The 24,649-nt window shown below is 34.6% G+C and overlaps 5 protein-coding genes across 9 annotated transcripts; 3 read left to right on the top strand and 2 right to left on the bottom strand.

Moving 5' to 3' along the window:
- Positions 1-914: 914 nt before the first annotated feature.
- LOC114356855 (Mitochondrial inner membrane protein MPV17) lies at positions 915-1,990 on the bottom strand. Its single transcript, XM_028310220.1, has 2 exons — positions 1,488-1,990; positions 915-1,395 (listed from the first exon to the last, which is right to left on the bottom strand). The coding sequence occupies exons 1-2, from the start codon at positions 1,695-1,697 to the stop codon at positions 1,039-1,041; spliced, it is 567 nt and encodes a 188-aa protein (XP_028166021.1). The 5' UTR covers positions 1,698-1,990; the 3' UTR covers positions 915-1,038.
- On the top strand, positions 1,985-9,508 carry Csp (Cysteine string protein). Of its 2 annotated transcripts, none has more exons than XM_028310218.1 (2): positions 1,985-2,900; positions 7,441-9,508. In XM_028310218.1, the coding sequence occupies exons 1-2, from the start codon at positions 2,309-2,311 to the stop codon at positions 7,464-7,466; spliced, it is 618 nt and encodes a 205-aa protein (XP_028166019.1). In that variant the 5' UTR covers positions 1,985-2,308; the 3' UTR covers positions 7,467-9,508. The 2 variants fall into 2 exon arrangements, with proteins under 2 accessions (XP_028166019.1, XP_028166020.1); XM_028310219.1 differs by lacking the exon at positions 7,441-9,508 and adding an exon at positions 5,496-5,922 and having other exon boundaries at positions 2,186-2,900.
- Positions 9,509-10,731: 1,223 nt separating this feature from the next.
- On the top strand, positions 10,732-13,623 carry LOC114356845 (uncharacterized). Its single transcript, XM_028310207.1, has 3 exons — positions 10,732-10,953; positions 11,129-11,291; positions 11,987-13,623. The coding sequence occupies exons 1-3, from the start codon at positions 10,732-10,734 to the stop codon at positions 12,253-12,255; spliced, it is 654 nt and encodes a 217-aa protein (XP_028166008.1). The 3' UTR covers positions 12,256-13,623.
- Positions 13,462-21,642, bottom strand: serpin-29 (serine protease inhibitor 29). 4 transcript variants are annotated; one of them, XR_003656252.1, is made up of 7 exons: positions 19,703-20,032; positions 18,930-19,142; positions 18,017-18,256; positions 15,773-15,976; positions 15,409-15,532; positions 14,641-14,849; positions 13,462-13,534 (listed from the first exon to the last, which is right to left on the bottom strand). XR_003656252.1 is itself a non-coding variant. In XM_028310215.1 (7 exons), the coding sequence occupies exons 2-7, from the start codon at positions 19,778-19,780 to the stop codon at positions 14,740-14,742; spliced, it is 969 nt and encodes a 322-aa protein (XP_028166016.1). In that variant the 5' UTR covers positions 19,781-19,968; positions 21,075-21,642; the 3' UTR covers positions 14,569-14,739. The 4 variants fall into 4 exon arrangements, 3 of the variants coding, with proteins under 3 accessions (XP_028166016.1, XP_028166015.1, XP_028166018.1); XM_028310215.1 differs by lacking the exon at positions 13,462-13,534 and adding an exon at positions 21,075-21,642 and having other exon boundaries at positions 14,569-14,849; positions 19,703-19,968; XM_028310214.1 differs by lacking the exon at positions 13,462-13,534 and having other exon boundaries at positions 14,569-14,849.
- On the top strand, positions 15,975-17,994 carry nAChRa9 (nicotinic acetylcholine receptor subunit alpha 9). Its single transcript, XM_028310213.1, has one exon. It carries the CDS (start codon positions 16,534-16,536, stop codon positions 17,782-17,784), a length of 1,251 nt encoding a protein of 416 aa, XP_028166014.1. The 5' UTR covers positions 15,975-16,533; the 3' UTR covers positions 17,785-17,994.
- Positions 21,643-24,649: the final 3,007 nt, after the last annotated feature.

Genomic DNA, 24,649 nt, shown 5'->3' with positions numbered 1-24,649 from the left:
AATAATGTGAGTCTAGCTAGGTACGTACCTACGTATAAAATTTGAATTTTTTAATTCTAACAATATGTGAAAATATTAGAAATGTGGGGTGTCTTACAACCTTCCCCCCCCCCACCCCATAAAATTTTGATTTGTTATTTCTGACGATAAGTGTATAAAAATAGTTATACAAGTCATTAGAAATGTGGGGGGGGGGGCTAACCCCCCCTTCCCCCTAATCCCACCCCTGGAGCTGCTTCAAGTGAGGGTAGCCCCCCCCTGAAAATAACCCCAGATACGCCANGACCGACAAGTATTGAATTTGACAGCTGCTTTTTTTAAAATGATGTTTTACGGCTTTGGGACTCACAGATTTGCTTGGACTAGCACAGATGATGTCAAAGTTATCAAATAATCGTAATGCATCGTAGGTATCGTAATTTCTATTTTCCATATCATAAAAAATCTAGCTATAGCAAACGTTATAGCACAGTATTTCTATTTGTTTTTATTAATTAGCTACGTTAAATTAAAAACAATGTTTTAACTCGGTCGGTAATACACAAGAAACCAAGATCTACTACGCTTTGTGGTGGTCTTGATCTTCCCTTTTCCGTGCCCGTCGCTTTAAGCCCGTGGCACACCACGAGCACGACTAATAATTTGAAAGATTTGGTGGACAGTTACCTATCTCATGATGGCGTAGAAAAGGAAAGGAAAAATCCGATGGAAAACAAATTATGGAAAATACGACTACGACACAGAAAGATACTAAACTTCGAAGTATTGCACTTAGGTTGAATATGTTTACCTTGTCCTAAATAGAAAAGGTATTTTTTATAGGAATTGATAGAGGTCCATGGAATATAGCATAGAAAATATTTTCACATTATGTTTTATTTACATTAACTAACTACAATACCAAACAATATGAATGGAAATAAAAATAGTCATTTATTGAACATTAATTAAAAACATAACATCACAAAGTTGTACATTATTGTGCTAAATAAACACTACATAGTTCAAACTAAGATATAATGAGATTTATTATTGAATTTATTCGATTAGCCTCTTTCTATTTGTCTTCCAAGACAAATAGGTGTTCCAAAACAAAGCTACAGATTGCACCACAAGCACTTGATACTGAAGTGGTATGTAATAGAAGTTAGCCAGCTGCACCCAAGGCCAGATGTAATAATTAGTCTTCAATACATCAAGGTAATTAGCTTTTACGTCTAACTCTATGTTTTCCCAACTTTTACCCTGTAATGTGCCCACTGCAGTGAGTATCAGTAGGAGGAAAGCTGGAGCAAACACCACTTGGTCAACAAACACTTTTTTAAATGCAACTGTCTTGCCATTTGCTCCTATGTGATTATTCAGCAGCCCATACCAAACCCGAAGAGCAGGTCCCTGGAATATGTACAATATAATGTAAATAAAAAACAAATACCTACACAATACCTATGATAAAAGGAATGTAGGTACCAAGTTGAATTACTTACACCCACAAAAAAGCCAATTGAGGAGAATCCAATAGTTCTCTTAAAATCCAGGTGTTTATATGATTTGTTCTCAATAAAGGTTTGGGATATGATATCTCCAGTGGCCATTAATGTGCCTGTTTGTATTGCTTGTACCAAGTATGGACGGCGCGTCAGCGCTTGCTGGTACAACTTGAAAATATTACGAGCCTTCATTATTGTAACTTGCATGCTTTCAAGTCATAGAAACCGTCTTAAACTGAAACTTAGTTAATTCAAAGTTACTAGTGTACGAGATACAGTTTGACTACTAAATAAAATTGAGGTTATTAGTACAATGCGAATCTGCCTATGAGTCACAAGTCGAATACAGTAAACAGTATTATGTTAAGATTCGAGAGTAATCGTCTTTTCTGTAGAAATTTTAAGAATTAGTTAATAATTGTGGCGACGAAAATAGAAAACAAAGCAAACAGGCAGTGCGGGTGCCACAATCAATCAATGTCATTATGACACTGATGACATTTGTCAAAAAACTAACTGCGCGGAAGGAATTTATTTTCTACCTCTATAATTTTACACTGGATTTTATTACACTTCAGCAATAATTTTAAATTTCTAAAATTTAACTAAATTCGCAATCTAAAAATCTCATATAATACGTTATGACTAATTAGACATGTTTAAAAACAATTCACCTTCCCCGATTGCATGAAATGGAACGCATGTAATATTGCAAATGTCGTCCTGTCAGAAATAATAATTCCTCAATCTGGCGCAGTTTTTGCTGCATTTTATTTGATAATCGTGATTGTTTTAACTTTCTTCCTCAAATTAAAAAGATGGATAAAAGGAAACTGTCTACGGCCGGAGACAGCTTGTACCAGATACTCCAGGTTCCCAAAACAGCGACACAAGACGACGTTAAAAAAAGCTATAGGAAATTAGCGCTAAAGTATCATCCTGATAAAAATCCCAACAACCCGGAAGCTGCGGACAAATTCAAAGAAGTAAATCGTGCCCACACTATACTAAGCGATGCCACAAAGAGGAATATCTACGACAATTACGGGTCACTCGGATTATACATCGCTGAACAATTCGGAGAAGAAAACGTCAACGCCTATTTCGTCGTGACAAGTACTTGGTGTAAAGCGCTTTTCGTCGTATGTGGCATTCTGACCGGGTGCTACTTCTGTTGCTGCCTGTGCTGCTGTTGCAACTGCTGCTGCGGCAAGTGCAAGCCCCGTCCGCCTGAGGAGTCCGGGGACTACCACACTTTGGAGCGGGATGACTCGGACGGCGTGCAGGCCGTGACAGTGCAGCCGGGCGGCGAGGGCCGGCCCAAGGGGGAGCAGGCGCCGCCGATCGCCATGCCGATGCCGCCGCCGGCGTACGCGCCCAGCGCCTCCGAGAACACAGGCCTCAACACAGGTGGGGTTAACTATGGAATTTCACATTAACATTCACTTAACATCTCATTTGATATTCCATCAACCCACTAAGTTCCCAAGCTAAAATTTGACTTTGTCCAAATGTTATTATTCATAGAGCTGATATTGATGTAGCAAAATGTATTTACTAAAATAATTGTTTTATTATCTAAGTATAAATTATACTTATACTATGTATAATTGTTGATCCATAAAATATTTAGGTTCATTTCATAGAATACTCAAGACATCACATATTACACTGTTGTATCTGTTTTTATGGTTATGGTAACCTTATTATTTCTTGCCATTGGTAGTAATCTTTTCCATGTTATGAAAATGCTGCTTCGGATACCAACTTTAAACATAAATTGGTAATATTATCTACTAAAACCTCTATTATTTATTGCAATTTTTAAAATGATGACCTTATTACTTTAATTAAATTTAGTAGAATATTTGCAGTTTCCTTAAAATTAGAGATACTTCAATTACCTATTTGGTTTCTCAGATATTTTCCAAGATGTTAAGCATGTTATGTTAAAATGTTGGTATGCTAATGACTATTCTAATGTTTTCTTGTGGCTCTATTTTCATTATATCCCCTTGTTGAATGTATAACATAATAATTTTATAGAACAACAAATTAAATCCATTTATATGTAGTTTTATGAGCACCAAATTTGATAGAACACAATAAATTACCCACCTACAATATCCTGCCCACCTTTATTAAAATAGGTCATGAGAAAACATTTTATAGGTATAATAATTGTTGTTTCTTATCAAGTTATCTTATCTTACTTGAATATTTAAAAATGAGTAATTACATTCATTGAAAAAATAGCTTGCTTAACTGGCAATTATTAACTGAGTAGGATTTTTATTCCTAGTGTCATCATTACCTAATTTGAGAAGTTGATATTCTAAATTAGAGCAAGCAGACATTCCAGTAATGACTTCCAGAATACATTACTGTTACTCATGATGATCTCATAGACGACAATAATTTTGAGATCCTTTAACAAAATAACAATCACTTAATTTTTCTTGTACCGAGCCATTTATGACTAATGAGACAATCTTGTCAATTGACCTCATGTTTTAATATGTAGATTTTTTGCAATGCAAATAATTATTTCTGAATCTAGTTAAAAAAGGTTGTGTTATGCAGAGGCAGACTGTTCTTAAAAATTATATCCAGATGTAGAGCATTTGTGATAGTTTTTTAGATATTAAATATTTATTAATATACTTTGCATTGATTAAAATCAGATACATTAATAATAATTGTCAATTGACATAGACATATTCTTTAGGTTCTAAGAAATATTAATTTCTTCCTGAACCATTAACTTTCCTCTGTGTTTTCTACATCTGGACTTTTAAATTTACAAAACTTGTAGGACAGTCTGCATGTTACCATTGTTCAGGTAAAGCCTCGTATTCACTAGGGTACAAAAATCCCGCGGCACGTTATCAGTCGACTTCGCCCGATTTGTCTAAAAATCCGGTTGCCGAGCAGATAGAATTTCGTTCAATGACCCCAAGCTACCCATCCTTATTGCTCGCACATAATTTAGCTGTCGCACCCGCACACTCACTGCGGCCGCCCGTCGCACAGTTGCGTTCGTTCGTTCGTTTCAGCCAAATGACGTCCACTGCTGGACAAAGGCCTCCTCCAAGGTTTTCCACAATGCACGGTCCTGCGCTGCCCGCATCCAGGCTCTTCCCGCGACCTTTACGAGATCGTCGGTCCACCTAGTAGGAGGCCTGCCCACGCTACGTCTTCCAGCCCGTGGTCGCCACTCGAGAACTTTTCTGCCCCAACGGCCATCGTCTCTACGAGCTATGTGCCCCGCCCACTGCCACTTGGTTTTAGCAATTCTGCGAGCTATGTCGGTCACTTTGGTTCTCCTGCGGATCTCCTCATTTCTGATTCGATCACGCAGGGAAACTCCAAGCATGGCCCGCTCCATCGCCCTTTGGGTGACCTTGAGCCTTCTTATGAGGCGCACAGTTGCAACAGCAACTTAATTACGTGCGAGTGATAAGGATGGGTAGCTTGGGGTCATTGCACGAAATTCTATCTGCTCGGCGACCGGACTTCAGCGTGAAGTATCCCTGGAGTTTGATCTCCTAATGAATATGAATCTTAACAATATCCCTGCCTAGCTACTTAGTCTTCTCTACAATTGATTCGTTTTGATTAGCAAAACAAAACATTAGAATTATTGACCAAAATTATACTTATGAGATAATGTAAGGTAGTAAGCGTGTACGACATGTGATTTGACAGTTGAATAATGACTAGTATGCTAGCTTTTCTTTTGGAACCAGTTGTGCAGAACAGAAGTGTATAAAGTCTGTGTCTATTTTATTGATTTGACTATAACTGGGTCATCAGTTACATAAATGGTGATTTAGATGTTTACATTAAACAACTCTCAAGGCTTGCAAGGGTACTGTATTGTCATGTAATAATTAATAAACATTGTTATGAAGAGTTATCATGATAGTTATAGAAAGCTAGATCAAGTTGTCAAATTTTAGAGTGCTTAAATTATGTTTAATATATATTTTTATTTCTTTTTAGATGCGCCAGTCACCCGCTATTAGAATTTAGTTGGTTACCTCTCAGGCACCTTACTTCGGAACAAAACTGAACGTGAAAGAGTTGTTGACCTGTCTCTATTACATGTAAATAAATTATTAATATTTGGCACTTTTAAATTTAAAGACACTGTTCATATTAGCTTTACACCATGCTTTGAAACTGAAGGCCTAGTTTATGTGTTAATTTTATAAAAAATATATGTAATATTATTTTTTCATTCTTGGGGGCTGCCATATCTGTTAGTTAGCTTCTGACTTGATATGGATTAAAGTTGATAAAAATAATATCTGCATGTAGTCTTTGAAACAGGTAACTTTTACCTCAACTCAAGTTCCTAAACTTTTATTTTGATGTTCACTATTTCTGAAACTTATAATTTATAACTTTTTTTGGCATTTTAGGGAGAGAAAATATTGAAAGCGCAATTTTTTTAAATACTTTTTTCGTAGTAAGTAATTGGTTATTATTTGTTTGTTGTAATTTTTTCTGGTTGTTTATTATATTAAATTTAATTTTCCATAAGATTTTATTCTTCAAATTTTTTCATTATTCTATTTTGCTAGCTTAGATTAGCAGAAATGGCAGTCCCATTTGTGTACAATAGTTTGTTGATTTTAAAATATTGGTTCCAATTGATGTGTCCTTTTAAAATTCTTGGTGTTATTACACTTCTTCTTATTTTATTGCATTAACATTTAATTTTATTTAGCTTGATAAGTATATTGCAGTAGGTTTAATTTAGGTATTGAAATAAATTGTATGTCCTTAATAATGATAATGAGTTATTTGGCTTAGAGAAGCCTAATTTTATAAAATCCACAAATGTTTTCGTATTGTGAAGTAAATTTAAGCTACACAATTCCAGCATAGTTTATACCTAAACACGTATATTCATATTTAATGTTAGTTTTGATTCTAATGTGTGTGATGTACCGAGAATACACTGCTGTGGGTTCAATCAAAAATAGAGTAAACCCGAAAGTTTATAAACGATTCATATGTGATGTAAAATCCACAGTATTGTCAGTATCAACAGTATAAACGCAATTTTAAACTGCAGAACAGAGTGTAATTGATTTATTACAATGTTTACTTAAACGACCTAGTTTTGTGTGACCATTACTTTAGAAATGATTTAGGTATTATATTTTAAGAGACGATACAGCTTTCATTTTCGTAATGATCACTGGGTTAGTTATATTCCTATTTATACTACGAGTAATATTAACAAGTATGCTGTAAAATTCGTGTTTCAACATTTAAGATTGCGGTAGTCAAATAGTCCAACTTATGTGGGCGTGTCTAAAGTGCGTGTCTCTCTCGACTTACGCACGCAAAAAGTAGTTAACACGTAACATTAATACCGCTTTGGGTCGTATGAAATGGACTTTAACGTATTTATATTATTAAAGTAATTTGAATTTCAGCTTCTTTAAATGTTTTTCGTGATTTCGTGTTATTTATCTTATGATAATCCTATATTTACGCCCAAAGTATATGTTATAATTTCCATACAAGCCTAGATTAGGTCGCAAAATATCGATATAGCATCGAAACCCTTTCAAATTTTGTATGGAATAATGACTGACTAGCGCAACCTTATAGCATCGATTGTAATTGTAACGTTGATTGCAATTTTGTATTAAGACTATTAGAATGTTGAAGAACACCGTTCGTGTATTATAATGTTATGGTACTAGTCAACGAGTATTTATAACGACAATGTCAAGTAAGGTTTAAAATGTTAAAAATGTAATTACACTTGATTAACTTCAATCAAATAAATATCTGCATAACTACTTATTCTATTATTGAAATCAACCGTCGCCTCATATAGTTTCATTTTGTTTGTTTTAGTCTTACCTACCTTTAGTTGAAATGAGTTGAGGGCAGGTTATAAGTTCTGTTCTTTCTTTATTTTCAGGAAGCAGTATACCAAAATACACATGAAGTTTTCACAGCTAGTCTAACGTTATTTGTAAGAGAAATGAGGATCAGACTTCGTATTGCCTTCACCATGCACATTGATATGCAGTGTAAGCCTAAATTAAGTTTTTTATACTATTATTCTCAACTTGAAAGTATTTTTTTATATTGTTTATGTTTAGTAATTACTGTGGCCGTATGTGTTTGTCACAACAAAATATACATAACTTTTAATTGATTCTTTTATTTATATTGTCAATTACTTTTCTTTATGAATTATTATAGTTTCTTCTTTTGAATATGTGATTGATAATGTTACAAAGAGATAACTTACAACCCACTAGACTTTTAAAAACTTAGCCAAACTTACTATGTTAATATATTTTATTTCCATTATTTGTTATACCATAAAAGGTCACGGTTCATTTTAGGATCAATTAAATCAATTCAAAGGTCCAACTGCTTTACAAAATTAGCACTTTTGAATAAATTAAGTATGTCAACATTTTTAAAACATAAGATTTTACTCGTAGATTTTAGTGTATCAGTGTTGCGAGTCATTTCGATTCTATTCCGATTTCTTTTGCTTAAAATTCAGCTTCACATAAGAAGCCATTTTTTACCTTGATTCCGTTCTCGAGCGAAATTAGTATGTATTAAATATATATAGCCTTTAATTATTAGTATTATTTATGAGAGGAAAGCAAGTATGATTGATTACATGAAAGCATGTTACATTTTAAGTTGGAAAATTTTATAACACTAGTTTTTACTAGCATTCCGTTATTTCACTAACATTAAGAGGTGACAGGTTAATTTAGTTCGACCCTAGAAAATGGAATTCAAAACCAACTGTCAAAGTAATATTATTAAAAGGTTCAATTTCGTTTTCGCTTTTATAGCGAACTCGAAAAAACTTAGCGAAGCGATAAGGAATTTGATGAATGAATTTTGGGCAGCTCCCGCTCATTTTAATGAAAAATCTAGGTTTCATTTAAACTTATACATAAATTACTTTAGTACCTATCTATCATCAATTTTCAATCACTGATACCATCCTTCATTTTCACCGAGTATTCGATCCTCAAGTACCTAATACAAAACTATGCGAACCCGAGTCCCAACACAGTAAATACTAACTACTACTAAATACCGCAGTAGTTAGGTAGGTATTAATGTAAATTGTTACTCAGATTCTGCAAGATCCCGGTTTCGATTCCCGGTTCATTTTAATCACGTCTGGGTGTTCTAGGTGGCGCCAGTCTATCTACTTACTTAAATTGTTATTTACTACTCAGTATAACTTTTGTATGAAACTATTTTTTTATAATCCACGCATACATGACTAACTAAATCCGCTTCGAACGGATGAGTACCGACACGTTATCATAATTATCAAAATACGTGTTATCAGAATGTGCCCGGCCCAGCAATCTAATCGGTACATGGAGTGAACACCATAAATATGCTAATTGATAGTCACAAAATAAATTATAGTGCTTTAGAATAAAATGTAATACGCTACCATAACACATGAAATATCTAATTTTCTTTGTTTTTACCCGACCCGGCTTTGATCTACGAGTACTATTTACTGAAAAAAATTCTGGCGGCTGTACATATGTAGATAGAAAATATTAGCAGCTCTCGTATCGTCTTTTTCATAATAAATCATTAAATTACTCGTGGTTAATGTTATTTATTTATTCTTTTGGGTGTGTGGTAAATATGTAATCGGAGTTTCCTTCCTTACAGAAGTAGACGATCAACTTACTTAAGTTAAGTAAACACTTAATTTAGGAGAGAAGCCACTGTTGGATTTTAACCTCCTTTCCATTGAACCATCAAATCAGCCTAGTAACTCGGGCATACTATGTAGGTACATATTTTAAGTCCTTAGACAGTCCGCAATTTGGTATCGGTAGATCGGTGGTGAATTTGTAGCATTTGTTCTTTAAAAAAATCTAGAGTTTTACAAAGCTCATGAGTGTATTTTATGAAATTAGAACTAGTATTATATGATACTAGATATTCCTTAATGTAAATTATGCATAAATGAGTTTATCGCTCAAATAGAAATTAGTTTTACGTAAGTCGACGAGTGTATTTCACCGAGTGCATGCTTTGACACTTTTGGCAATATCCCAATCGCTCCGAATTACTAGTTTTCTAAAATCTATTAGTACATTTACATAACAATCCGATATACATTTTAATAATAGCCAAAGTTTTCGAGGTCGGGCGAAATCTGGAGCATAATCGTTAGTTTTTCGAGTCTAGTTGCGGTTTTTTACCCTTAGGCTTGTGGAAGATTATAAAAGTGCAAAACGCGAAAACTTGCATAAACTTATTGGTTTATCAATTTGGTATGTTCTATGAATCGCTATAGGGCTCTTACACCGTCTTCCTTTTGCTCTACCTTCTCACTCTACGCCGTATTCGCTGCTGCAACCGGTTTTCAGTGACCGAGAATCGATATAAAGATGTTTATCCATTTTAAAAAATATATTAACATTGTAATAGGGATAGTTTTCCGAGAAAACTGGTAGATATACTCGTAGAATACCTACTTACTTTACACAACTTTTTATGCAGACGAGTTATTAAAATCTCTCATCCGTCATGTACCTAAGTAATCGCATCTTTAGACCACCAATTACCTACTTAAGTTGATAATGTAAAACACGAATACACAATGGGTACCTACCTACTTACCTGTCAATATGTATTTGATAAAATATGTTATTGTTAAAAGTAGGTATTATTTTATTATTATTATTAAATACGTTTATACATAGGTGTTTTAAGTTGTATTATTATTTATTAGTAGTAACTTACAAGCTTTTACTTTGTGCTCGCTCCTTGGTTTGTCCGTCCGAAAGCACCCTACGTTTTTGTACATGTGGCATAATAATGTAGGTAGGTAGGTAACTACATGTAGGAATATTTCGCCTCTATGTAATTCCTTTAGTTAAAATATGTATCCACCTTATAATAAAATATAATAATAAAAGCTTGTTTTCAAAAACACGTCTTTTTTTAAGGAACTTAACGGTATTACCTACCTATTTTAAAATTTATAGACAAATAGATTCACTGAGAAAGTTATTATTTTTCTTTTCTCTAAATACCTACCAACTTGTCTTGCGATGTTATATGTTTAAGAGCATAAGATTCGGCTGTTTTTATACAAGTGATCACTGTTTTCAGTGCGATCTTAAAACATTTCTTGAACGCCTCTGCACCGCGTTATTCAGTACTGTTGGGAATAGAGACAGTTGATTTTAAAATGGCAGCCGTACACATCGTCTTCGCGCTAGAACTGTTATATTTTTCTAAGTTATTTGTGAGCGGAGTTATTAATGGAAATGTTTCGACTATTCCTTGCCCTTACTTCAGAAATTCTCCTAGATTAAACGTACAGGATCTTGTTGGAAGTTGGCTTACCGTTTACACACAACCTAAGGCAATAGATTGTTTTACTTTGCATATTCGCGCTACCACTGAGTTGGTAAGTACCCAGATTGTTAGCGTGTATGTTTTACCAGATTCCCACATGCCATTACCAATAAATTAATAAGTGTGACTAGCGCATTACCTACTTGGGGGATTTACCCAATTTGTACCTACACTTATATCTTTTTAATGACTATTATTTAGATAGTATTATTTTATTATATTAATAGGAAAGAGAACAGTACGTGATAAAGTATGGGAACTTTAGCGAACGGGTGAACTGGGAGAATTGTTTACTGGAAGTAGAGTCGCCCCTTGGGAAGCATTTCCTGCAAGGCAACGGCACTGAGGCGGGCCTGCTCGAGAACATTATAGTGACACGTGGTGATGAGGGTAAGTCGCAATTTAATAATAACGGAGTTTCATACCATAAGTTCCCTCCTACCTACAACATGAACCGTGTGGTAGACCACATGGGTAATTTAGTAAGGTCATAACCTAAGTTACCTTTACTTAGGTACTATGAAATTTCAGTATTTACCGACTAATTCATCCACCCTTTGTGCTTAAGTAGGTACTCATACTATTACTACGATCGACCACCTTTGAGTAGGCCTTTAACCTGCGCGTGTAAATTGAACGATTGATTGACCTCTTTACCTACTTCCACTGTAGCACGCAGAGGAAATGTATTCCCTTAACAATTATTTCATAACACTATAGCAACGTGCGTGAGTAGTTTTGTTAAATTGTAAAAATACGACTCTACCTAAATTAACTAAGTATGTCTCAAATAAATAATATGTATAGGAAAACCTTAAAATGAAATGTAAATTATTGTGTTGTGTAGTACCTAACTAGCTTTCGACTTTTGTCTGTGACAGAGAGACTTTATCGCGCGCGTCCCTGTTTCATGTCTACAGTGAATAATAGAGACTCTACTTATCATATGAGTCGCAAATTCGCAATCTTGCAGTAGGTACTTAAGTTAAAAAAATTTGTAGAAAGAAACTTCTTGTTGCTGTATAGTTTTTCTTTCAATGCGCAAAGGCCCTAATACAGTACCATACAAATGTTTTATCACGCAGGGAACTACATCGTACAAGAGCAGAGTGCGGATCAATGGACAGTGTACGGTCGACGTGGCAGCGAAGTGCTAGTAATGCGGGATTGTATGGGCGAAGCTGCGGCCGCGTTCGCCCGCGCCCCCTACTGGCCTAGTGCAGAAGAGTTATACGCCATCTTGCATCGCAGCGGGATCGCGCCGCTTGCGCAGGGCAGAGTGCTCTGCGAGCCGAGAGACTTGCCGCCTAACCAACTGTCGATTAGTCGATACTTTTCGAATCGTATTTATTAGGGAGCTTTAGGCAGTCCACCAGCAATGAGCTAAGTGAGTAGGTAGAGCTAGTGCTTAACTAACCCTCATCTAACATTAAACAAAAGTCTGTCAAACTCCATACAAAAACACCGGTTTTTTATAGTTAGAGTCAAAGTTAAGGTGGTGCATCTTAGCCTAAGACGTATTGTTAAATTTCAGTACTTTAATCGCTTTTATAGAAATTATTGAAAATTGCATTGTGATTTTTTACCACCACAGAGCCGCCAGTATCTTGGGTGCATAGAAAATAAGTTGTAAATATTAATTGTCATTCTTTTATTTACATTTAGCCTATAATTAAGGGATATGAGATTATTTAGTAAATTAAAATATAGAATGGGCAAACTGCTGAGAAATTAGCTTATTTCATTGTGATTTGTATGACACGTGTACCTACTTAGACTTAGCAGTAGGTACTATGCTAGTTACTACGTAATTTTCAGGAATATCCAAGAACCGAAATTAATTTTAAAATTCAATTACCTACCATAGACTATGAAAATTGTGATTGGCTGACTCATGGTACAATCAATCCAACTAATTAATTGTTCCGTGTAATAAAAACCTTAGAGGTGGCATAATCAGGTTTCGATACCGTGCAATTTCATTTACATTCAAAATATTTATATGACCTGAAAAAAAATCCTTAGGCAGTTCGATTTTTTCAAGTTATTTATAATTTTCAAAGTAGTTTGAGATCTCTTAATGCTAAAAAAATAAATAACAAAATCCAGTTAATTGATATAAATTATATTTTATTTTATAAATTAAAAAATCTAAATTAAAACATGAATAATACAAACAACCATACAAATCTATCGATAAATTATTTAGAGATCCTTTGAAACAAGGAAACGAGAAGTCAACTAGATTAAATAACAACTAAGTATTTTATTAATCATATTTTAACTAGGAGATCCGAGAAACTATTCCGTAAATAATTAATTATTTTTAATTTCAATAATATGTTTAACATTAACTAACATTATCGTACGTAGGTAAATTAATACCTATAAAATTATTATTTTACTAATCCATATTCAGTAATAAATAATTTAAAACAACATATAAATTTAGTAAAAATAGGTTAAGTCAAACGATTTCATAAGAAATATAAAACGACAAAATAATAGTCAATACTTTGCCTTTGAAAATATTTTGTTTTTCACTTTTCTAATACAACGGCTGTACTCGTATTTATAATAAAAGTTTTTCACTATTCTTTCTTATCTTTCCATACACATTTGCTATAGGTATACAGTGTGAGTCACGTTAAAGTGTACATATGAAAATAGATGAAACTAGACCTATTTTTATCGACAAAAAAGAGGTCAAAAAATTTTTGAGATTTTTTTTTAATTTTTTATAGAATTTTTTTTCTTCAAATTACTTATTGTAAATAAAACGTAATAACTTTTAAACTAAGCGGTATATCCTGATAAAATAAAAACAGTAATAATGCTAAATAACAGGCGATACTAAAAAAATACATAGAATACACAAAAAATGCCAACAAATAATAAAAAATGATACTTTTTGAAAAAAATCTGCTTAAAAATTCGTGTTTTTTTGGTTATTTTATAATTTTTTCCAAAAAATGCCCCTATAACCGGTGGTTTTTATTACTTTGTATTATTTTCTATCGTATTATCTTCGTAAAACCAAAAATCGCATGTCTCTATCCCTATCACAACATTTGCTATGATCGTTTGAACAAAGGCCTGCCACAACATTATTCTCCGCTACAGGTAGAGACAATTTTAATTTTAACTAAAATGCTTATTTTACTTCGAAATCTTTTGTTTTTATTTGAAATCTAACTTGTCTTTATCAAAATTACAAATCTAGAGCCATTTTCAGTTTTGTTGTTAACGAAGCGTTGAATGGCGCGCCCGGAGAGGCTTAGTTCAAACGATCATTGCAAACGTTGTGATAGGGATAGAGACATGCAATTTTTCGTTTTACGAAGGTAATATGATAGAGAATAATACAAAGTAATAAAAACTACCTGTTATAGGGGCATTTTTTGGAGAAATTTATCAAATAACCAAAAAAACACGATTTTTTAAGCGGATTTTTTTCAAAAAGTATAATTTTTTATTATTTGTTGGCCTTTTTTGTGTATTTTATGTATTTTTTTAGTATTGCCTGTTATTTAGCATTGTTACTGTTTTTATTGTATCAAGATATACCGCTTAGTTTAAAAGTTATTATGTTTTCTTTACAATAAGTAATTGAAAGAAAAAAAATTCTATAAAAAATTAAAAAAAAAACTCAAAAATTTTTTGACCTCTTTTTTGTCGATAAAAATAGGTCTAGTTTCATCTATTTTGATATGTACACTTTAACGTGACTCACACTGTATGTACCTACATATTCACACCAAAATCACAACTGTTCATGCATACCAGTAGGTACAATATTGGCTAGTTGTGCCTTATTACAAAAAGATAAGATTCACTTTTACAGAACAAAATTACCGCTCATAAGCGTAGTTTTGTGCCACCGCACAAAGAACAAATACGGTCTGTCCACGACCAACTCCATCTCAGGCTCTGCATCCCATTCTATACCTAAAAAGAACAGATTTTTTCTCTTTATTCACTGCAAATTCAAGTTGAGGGAAATGAAAACAATTTAGCTATTATGCTTGGGGATGACCCAACAGGAAGAGACCGCTTCAAAATAAAATAATACGTTGGGATGTGTAAGTGAGAGTACCTACATCTTGCGGATAATAGATGTATGCGCTATTGAGGGGATACAGCCAAAGACAGTATTGCAAGGACTATAGGCTATAGAAGACATGAGAACTAAACCGGGTCTATAGACAAGAATTTGCGGGACTGGTTGCCGGGATATTGATGAGATAATTTTATAAAAAAACTAGCGACCCGCCCGGCTTCGCACGAGTGCTAAGTATACACATAAACCTTCCTATCATCAATCTATTAAAAAACCGTATCAAAATCCATTGCGTAGTTTTAAAGATCTAAGCATACATAACTTAAGGACAGACAGCGGAAAGAGACATTGTTTTATACTATGTAGTGATGCAGATTTATGGAAAAAAAAAGAGTCTGGCCCGATATGTGGCCTTAATTCGAAACGTATTAATTAGTTTTAACATACCGTCATCTTTGAAAGCGTTCCGTCCTGCTTCGGCCCAGAACATCAGTCGCTGGACGCCATGAGAAAGCTTCAAACTACCACTATCTGTGGTATCCTTATCGCTAACCAGCTGATCAACTCCGAGCTGGAAAAATGTAACATAGAAAAATTAAGACAATGTAGAGACCAGTTTGATTTGTCAGGTGTTACAGAATAAAAAATAGATGATCAATATATTCAAAGGTTTTTATTAGAATAAGTATAAAGCGAGTGCTTATTTTGAAAAAGAGTGAATTTAAGACCACGAAGATGAACATACTTATTTTTGTGTATTTTCTAAATCAGTTATTAAACTAAACAATAATATTAAGAAATACCTACGTACAGCCTTAAATTTGGATGGCAGCAGGAGCGTCATGCGCAGCGTATACAGCGGCATAGTTACAGCTATACGCATGGAGATCATCCTCTTGGAGATATCTGCTATGCTGAGGGTCTCAAGGCGGTCGGCCAACCCCCGCAGAGAGCGCCCGTCTGGAACCAACATCAAAAGCGACAGCCCCCGAGTCGCGTAGAAGATTTCTATGGCCTATTCAACAGAAATTGAATTTAAAAATAAAACAGATGAAGACCAAATGCTGGAAATACTCGAATGGGATTTGTGAAGACGGAGGTGTATGTTCTGGAGAACTATCTACTACGCTATTGGAATACCTACCAATCTACGCCCACTTACTTAGTACCTAAGTGTACGTGCCTTCTAACAAAAGCGAGCACTAGGCTAGTTGTGTCGGTCGTCCAATCGCCACTATATCTGATCTCTGGAGGGCCGATAGCAAAAGCCCTTAAAATCTAAGCTTCAGAATTTAAAAAAAAGCAAAGGTGCTTTGTAGGTATTTGATGGTAGATTTGTGAGCCTCATGGTGTTTAAATCACGTGCCATCAGTGTCGTATAATTAAATATAATAATCTCAACTGCCCATTAGCACATGTCTATTGTAATGCTACAAAATGTTTATTATCAAGCATGGCAATGTGGTGAATGGTGACAATACAGTATCCTATTACATAGGGGGCGGTGCAACATATGTTTGTCCCGTGACTGTGCTAGATTTGTGACTATCAGTCTGTGTGATCGCGGCCACCATGGCTCACGCCACGCTTCTCGTATTCATTGTACTAAATTATTTGAAATTCATCTATGGAGAGTGTCCTCCAGAACGAGTAGCAGTGGATCATTTTGAAGCTAAACTTCACAAGGACCTTTTTTGTGCTTATGACTACAGCTACCGACCAGTAAAAGACCACAGAAGTACTGTCAATGTTAGTGTACGTTTCGCCGTAAAATATATAAGTTTCGATGCATCCGAAGAAACATTCAATGTGCATAGCTGGGTGGCGTTGAAATGGAAGGATGAATTTTTGACGTGGGATCCTAGTGAATACGGCAACATAACAGAAATTCAGGTGGAGAGTCACGAAATCTGGACACCACGTATGTCATTGTACAATGCTGACGCGGCGCTCTACCAATCGGATCAGATTTTCACAACATGTCTATTGCACAACACGGGGAACGTTACGTGCATACCGCATGTTCCGCACTCTGGAATTTGTCGCTCTACCCTAAAATATTGGCCGTACGATAAACAGAATTGCACAATGTATTTTGGATCGTGGATGCATACTGGAGAACAGATCAACTTTACATTTTTCAACAAGAGTGCTGTTATCTTGGACGATTACCAACCAGGTCCTGGGTGGTCGTTGCTACGCGTTATCCACGAGAGATTACCTGGTAACTTTGCATGCTGTCCTACCGTTACATATCCGATGCTGAAATATACATTTATGATGAAAAGGGAGTCTGCGGGGCTTGCTGCGATCATTGTCGTCCCGTCGGTAGTCATTATAATGATGACAATGGTTTCGTTATTATTAGATGTGAAGGACAATAACAGGTTGGGATTGCAATGTTTTTCTCTTTTTGGACATTTCATATTTCTAACAGAAATAGGTTATTCCATTCCTAAGCACGGTGCGGATACTCCGATTTTGATATTGTTCATTCGCGATTCGATGGTCGTGACACTGATTTGTATTTTGCTGACACTACTTATGATGTCTTTAAGAAAACGCGTGGAACAGGTCCCGGTGTGGTTAAAGTCATTGAGTAACCTTGTCATCAGTGGACCGGGGAGATACGTGATTTTTACTGAATTTGATCCCAGCAACGCTGAAGATCAGAAAAATCTCTCAGAAAATGAACCAAACGAAAGCCAATCACGTTCTGATTGGATAACCCTGGCTGAAATACTTAACAACATTGTTTTTATTATTTTTGTCATAGTTTATGTTGTGTTGCTCTCTGTTTATATTCCTACCGATACAAAATAAATGTTGTGTTGCTCTCTGTTTATATTCCTACTGCTACAAAATAATGTAAAATAGTTATTAATTTAGCTGTGTAGACGGCTGTTAACTTATTTTCAGCTGCTGTAATACGTTTCATTTATTATAATTTATTATTTCATTATATAGGTAAGGTAAGATACTAGTTTTTGTGTGTTTAAAAGGTACTTATATTAAATGTTTTATTTAAATTCATCAGTATTTTCTTCGGACCTACCTGAAACTTCCAGTCCTCAAAGTTGGCATACCGCACGTAGTCGTTAAGCCGGATCATTCGCACGGTGCGCGGTGGCGATCCGTCGGCGTCTCGGAACGGCCGAGACCCGTTGAGCACAGTGGGGGCAGACCGCCAGCGCCCGCGCATGTATAAAGTCGTCAAGGCCACGGCGCGGACTCCGTCCGATAACTCCTCGGGGTCGAACGTGTCCCGAATCGCACCGCCTGAATCTTCTTCCACCTACAAGATGATACTCTCTACTACTAGTACTACATACATATTGGTGATTATTATAGGACAAACCATAAAAACTAACAAACTACAATTTTAGGTCTCACACACAAAAGTCGTGATAAGTTAAACCGCTTTGGTCGCACTTATGTGACATGAATATCCACAATGTAGGATTTGTAGTTAGGAGGTACAGTCGAGTTCATAAATATATTGGCAGTGCCCAATGTTTCAAAATATTCATTCATTTCCAATATATTTATGAACTCGACTGTACAATAAATGTATATTGTGACGTAACATAAGTTATACAAACATAAATTATGACGTAAGTATGCAGGTAGGTACTTACTAGTACTACCTATTTATGATTAATATTTATTGGTACCTAACCTAATTTGAAATTGACTTTCTTTTAAATTGAATAACAGCCATGGGGTTTAATCCATCTGCGCATACTTAATAACATTACGTTTGTACCTGTCGTCGTGCGATAAGAAAACGTATACAGCGCACTTTTATAACATTTTTGATTTCGAATCAAATATAAATAAACATGGTGTGATTAAATTATGTGACCTTTAATACACGACGCTATTACGTTTGTAACTACTTATAACTTATAAGCGTTTAACGTATTGCCTATTCTAGTATAATGAAACAAGCAGAAAATTAAACTTACCATATGGTTAAGAGTTTGGGCAAGTATCTTGTCCGTTTCGTTCCCATGGAATTTCCCTAAGAATAACTGTAAAGCTGAAGCTGCCCCGCTTCTAAAATCCTCGCTGACGTTCTGTTCAGCACCTAGGACCAGCCGGGACGACCACCGCCACTTCAGGTCGAAATTAGACTTGGGCATATCAGACAATACGTCTTTAATGATGTTTATTTTGTCCTGGAAACGATAATAACAAAATTATTTTCAAATCAAAATTGCAACTATTTACCGCCGCTTCAAATTGAAAACAAATAACTTGTTACAGTGTAATCAACTCTACGTATTTTCATACGTAATCGTCTGCTGGTCAACATCTGATTTGGGCGCTTTTTACAAGATATGACGTAACGAGACGACACACAACACGATTACTTATGTAAGAACACGTGTGTGTGTAAATTTCACTCATTTCTACAAACTAGTACTTAGGTAGCTAGGTACCTACTCTCTAGGATGAGAGAGAAACTTGAGTCGAACCTAAGTCTGACACTTATCTACATTAAAACAAAATAGTTTAGGCACTGCACTACCTATACCACAGGCAAGTACTTACATGTTTCCTGCGATGTCCCATAAGGGATACAATGTAGAGCAAGTGACAGATTTAGATTCTACTATTAGTCTAATAAAATAACTTGAAAAAATCGCATTGCTTTTAATGTGGGAATCGAACCCACGACCCTTCGCTTGCCAGGCTTAGCCGGTAGAGCCTACATTTTAGTTACAATTTTTCATACCGATTTAGTGATATTAAGTCCAAGGCACTGGTCGATCTCAGCAGTGGTATTCTCATCGGTCTCCGTGGAGAAAGCCATGAGTTGCAGACTCAGGAACAACCCCGACTGAACAAAACTAATGCCGTTCTCCCGACGGCCCTCTGGACTGATTGATTTCAATTTATTAAACGTTATCTGTAAGTTGAAAATTCAAGATACATTCTAGACCTCCTTTGATCCATTTTTTACGACCTCTCAACTGTCAAAATCGGCCGGTATACCTACTATACAGTGTGAGTCACGTTAAAGTGTACATATGAAAATAGATGAAACTAGACCTATTTTTATCGCCAAAAAATAGGTCAAAATTTTTTTTAGATTTTTTTTTAATTTTTTATCGAATTTTTTTTCTTCCAGTTACCTATTGTAAAGAATACGTAATAACTTTTAAACTAAGCGGTATATCCTGATAAAATAAAAACAGTAATAATGCTAAATAACAGGCGATACTAAAAAAATACATAAAATACACAAAAAAGGCCAACAAATAATAAAAAATGATACTTTTTGAAAAAAATCTGCTTAAAAATTCGTGTTTTTTTGGTTATTTGATAAATTTTTCCAAAAAATGCCCCTATAACCGGTGGTTTTTATTACTTTGTATTATTATCTATCGTATTACCTTCGTAAAACCAAAAATCGCATGTCCCTATCCCTATCACAACGTTTGCAATGATTGTTTGAACTAAGCCTCTCCGGGCGCGCCATTCAACGCTTCGTTAACAACGAAAATGAAAATGGCTCTAGATTTGTAATTTTGATAAAGACAAGTTAGATTTCAAATAAAAACAAAAGATTTCGAAGTAAAATAAGCATTTTAGTTAAAATTAAAATTGTCTCTACCTGTAGCGGAGAATAATGTTGTGGCAGGCCTTTGTTCAAACGATCATAGCAAATGTTGTGATAGGGATAGAGACATGCAATTTTTGGTTTTACAAAGAAAATACGATAGAGAATAATACAAAGTAATAAAAACCACCTGTTATAGGGGCATTTTTTTGAGAAATTTATCAAATAACCAAAAAAATACGAATTTTTAAGCAGATTTTTTTCAAAAAGTCTTATTTTTTATTATTTGTTAGCATTTTTTGCATATTTTATGTATTTTTTCAGTATCGCCTGTTATTTAGCATTATTACTGTTTTTATTTTATCAGGATATACCGCTTAGTTTAAAAGTTATTACGTTTTCTTTACAATAAGTAATTGGAAGAAAAAAAATTCTACAAAAAATTAAAAAAAAATCTCAAAAAAATTTTGACCACTTTTTTGTCGATAAAAATAGGTCTAGTTTTATCTATTTTCATATGTACACTTTAACGTGACTCACACTGTATAAAAAATCTGCCACACCCTACGAGTTCTATGAAGATCAAAATAACGCTTATCCATACACACTACACAGGTTGTTACTTGATAGACTTAATTCTGCCCGAATCAAAAGACAAAATGTAGAGTTAGTTAAAAATTGAAACATCTAAAATAAATATTAATCTATCAATAAAGAGACTGTATCTTTTCATCCAAATAAACCTAAGTAATCGACAACAAAGAACCTAAGGAATTCAGTTCAGTTTTCTTGGAAGATAGCAAATAATTTATTATTACTGTATACTGTATACAGTACTGTATAGAACTTTTATGTTTACTGTATTGAACCACGTCCAATTGCTTTCATAATATAGTATTTAATTTTCATTATATTTAGCGTTTTTATTGCTTTGAGAAAGCGATAAATGCATTACTTAATTTATTCGTTTAACCTTGAATGCAATTTCTTCTGAGGTAAATATCAGATTGTCAGAACATGCTTACTATATTTTCGTCAATCTATTCTGAATCCTATACAGTGTGTCCGGGCTTGTAGTGATCAAACTTTAAGGGCAAAATCTAGGGACAATTTTATCGATAAAAATACTTCAAATTTGGGGCCTGACCCATTTCTCGAAAAATTACACCGATTTAAGTTTTTAATTTTTAGTTTACACCTCTTCTTTAAAAAACAAGTGAAAGCGTGGGTAGCTTAACATTAATATGCAAATATTTTATATCATGCGATAGCCAATAAAATTATCTATTAGTAGAATAAGAAAACAGACACAAATTTCATACATTTTATGGGAGTAAGAATGGATTTAATTAGAAAAATACATTACTTTTTTCAGTTCTTTTTCAGTTATTTTCCAACACAAGGAAAACCAGGTCGTTAAGGTATGTTTTATTTGCATTGTATTTTTAGTATTTGAGCTATTCTACAAAACGAATGTAAATTTATTAGTCTATGTCTATTAGTTTCGACGTAATTGTTGAACAAAGATACCCCTTCCCAGCGGTCCTCGGAGGACGGAGGGGGCGCTGCTGCGCGTAAACAAACATGGGATGGAGTAAAATTTATTTATTTTTCTAGTATAAAGTGACTTATTCGTTAGTTTAAAGTAGTGCTGGAGTGCAGTGGGCTACGGACATTGTGTATTACATGGAGTTTTGTCTGACTTTGCCGTATAAACAGTGAAATTAGTGACTGATTGTGCCGGATTATCTGTGCAAATATTACGACAAGTTATTTACTGGACATGCGAAATAATCATATAAACCGACGATATACTACAGACTGATGATTCGAAATCTATTTAGTGCTTGAACTGTTTATTATTTTTGGAAGTGAATATATTTATAACCTCAATACTGACTCAGTGCCCGTAATTAAATAATTCTGTGAACATTCAACGCCATCTATTGTTTACAATTGGAAGCTTCTTGCAAGACGAGAAGGCTGCTTTACACGGAGGATTGTCAGGAAAAACAAGGGCCATTTTAGTACCTTGAGTCGTCAACAGAATGCGTTATATGTCACTTCATTAACTAACTCCTGCATGCTAACTAAGGAACTGTTTTGGTAAACATTGAAAATGAGTGTACCGAATAAATGCTCGGGCTGCCAAAGACAGCTGCACAAAAGGGAATTCTTGCGATGCATGACTTGTAAATCAACATATGACTTAGAATGTGCAAATGTCTCATACAAGCTGTTTAATATAATGAAAAAAAAAGACCAGTGGAGTTGCCCGGAATGCATGAGCAAAAAGCCTAAGACGGGTAATATAAACACACCAATTCGTACATCGGCTTCAAGTGGTAGCATGGANTTTTAAAAGCATAAAATTTTATATAAAATGTTGACATACATTTTGTAGGCCTACCTATTTATAGCTTACTTGCGTTGCGAAATGAAAATAAATTGTTTCTTGTAAGGTGTCAAGCCGAAGGCAGGTCATAGGTGAGGACTAGACCTATCGATTTCACCCCTATGTATGTTCTACGATTTTTCGTAGTTTAGAAGTTATCGTTAATTTTGTGATTTTTAGGGTTCCGTAGACGAATGGCAAAAAACGGAACCCTTATAGATTCGTCATGTCTGTCTGTCTGTCCGTATGTCACAGCCATTTTTTTCCGAAACTATAAGAGCTATACTGTTGAGACTTGGTAAGTAGATGTATTCTGTGAACCGCATTAACCTCGTAAGTCCTGTGTTTTTTCAACAGCAGCATTCATATCTGCCGGATGTACTATACCAAGTACAAACTAAGAAATGTGCTTCAGACCGAGATAAAATATTGACGGTTTTACATAGTTTTTTAGACCTTGTGTTTTGTATTTTTTATTGTAAAAGAAAAATATTGAAAATAGTTTGTACTCCTGTAAGTACGTTAGGCTTTTATTTAATACAGTGTAAAAAATAATATCACTAAGACAAAGGTTTTATTTAGGTAAGTATTAAAAATAAATCATATTTTTATTTTAAAGGGGGGCGCTGCTGCGCGTAAACAAACATGGGATGGAGTAAATTTTATTTATTTTTCTAGTATAAAGTGACTTATTTGTTAGTTTAAAGTAGTGCTGGAGTGCAGTGGGCTACGGACATTGTGTATTACATGGAGTTTTGTCCNTCATAAAATTATCTAACACTATACATTTATATATCACGAACTTGGAAAAAAGTAACAATAATACGGTTTCTTGTTTCGTGATACTGATTATTCCAAATTCCCAAAGTAAAATTCATGGATTATTGTCAAATTGTGTCAATTAACTATTATCTATCTCATATACAATACAAATAAACAAATATAAATAAAACATATCGAGATAAAACCAAAATTACGTTGGTAGTACTTATGTAAATTTCTCTTAAAATTGGTCATTTATGTGAACTTCAAACTCGTGTCATGTAGATTCTACTGAACGAAACATATACCGAATTTAGGTCATGAGAAACTTAAATAATTGTATTATTTGTTTCATAACTTACATTTAAATTATCACAAATAATTATTTAAAAACCAAGCATCAAAATGTTATCCATAATATCCTTGATTCGGTAGTGTCACGAAATAGGGGACATCCGAGAAAAAATATGTACGCTATTTCGTGAGTCAAATAATCGCAATTTTAAAGGAATTCTACGTTTTCTTATAACTTTTTTCTAAGTCAAATCAATTGTCAAGGAACAGATGAAACCACTATTATAAGTTTTATTCAAATGGACGTTCCTTCGCCTTTCTATAAGCTTAAGAAGTTGGAGTGCTAACCTTACGGTGAGAGCAACCTTTTCACGCCGCACGGCTGATTTTGGCTCTCTGAGAGTTTGAAGCTTCGTATTGCTCTCATTTTTGGCGCCACAATGTTGGTACTAGGTTTTTTAGATAGCTTAAAGTATAGAGTTTTTGTAGTGATGAAGAATTTTTATAAATAATATACCATTTGCTTATTATTTAAGCTAGAAAAAAAACTTACGAACTTACGTACTATCACGAACTAGTAGCCGTTTACCTTATGCTTGTGTCACGAGTGAGCTCACCACAATAGTCGAGCGGCGGCGGGGATCGAACCCGCGTTCGAACGCGTTCCC

This window comes from Ostrinia furnacalis, unplaced genomic scaffold (assembly GCF_004193835.3).
Source record: "Ostrinia furnacalis isolate ACB-3 unplaced genomic scaffold, ASM419383v2 OfSCF2991, whole genome shotgun sequence".
Classification (NCBI taxonomy): domain Eukaryota; kingdom Metazoa; phylum Arthropoda; class Insecta; order Lepidoptera; family Crambidae; genus Ostrinia; species Ostrinia furnacalis.
This window is presented reverse-complemented; position numbering and strand designations above follow the sequence as displayed.

Bases quoted from the DNA above. Each gene is read 5' to 3' on its own strand.
- Csp (XM_028310218.1), top strand. From the start codon at position 2,309: ATGGATAAAAGGAAACTGTCTACGGCCGGAGACAGCTTGTACCAGATA. The intron at 2,901-7,440 runs GTGGGGTTAACT...CTTTATTTTCAG, and splicing joins GAACACAGGCCTCAACACAG to GAAGCAGTATACCAAAATAC.
- LOC114356845 (XM_028310207.1), top strand. From the start codon at position 10,732: ATGGCAGCCGTACACATCGTCTTCGCGCTAGAACTGTTATATTTTTCT. The intron at 10,954-11,128 runs GTAAGTACCCAG...TTATATTAATAG, and splicing joins TTCGCGCTACCACTGAGTTG to GAAAGAGAACAGTACGTGAT. The intron at 11,292-11,986 runs GTAAGTCGCAAT...TTTATCACGCAG, and splicing joins AGTGACACGTGGTGATGAGG to GGAACTACATCGTACAAGAG.
- nAChRa9 (XM_028310213.1), top strand. From the start codon at position 16,534: ATGGCTCACGCCACGCTTCTCGTATTCATTGTACTAAATTATTTGAAA.
- LOC114356855 (XM_028310220.1), bottom strand. From the start codon at position 1,697: ATGCAAGTTACAATAATGAAGGCTCGTAATATTTTCAAGTTGTACCAG. The intron at 1,396-1,487 runs GTAAGTAATTCA...TACATATTCCAG, and splicing joins CAATTGGCTTTTTTGTGGGT to GGACCTGCTCTTCGGGTTTG.
- serpin-29 (XM_028310215.1), bottom strand. From the start codon at position 19,780: ATGGCTTTCTCCACGGAGACCGATGAGAATACCACTGCTGAGATCGAC. The intron at 15,977-18,016 runs GTAGGTCCGAAG...TCTGTTGAATAG, and splicing joins TTGAGGACTGGAAGTTTCAG to GCCATAGAAATCTTCTACGC. The intron at 15,533-15,772 runs GTACGTAGGTAT...ACATTTTTCCAG, and splicing joins TGCCATCCAAATTTAAGGCT to CTCGGAGTTGATCAGCTGGT.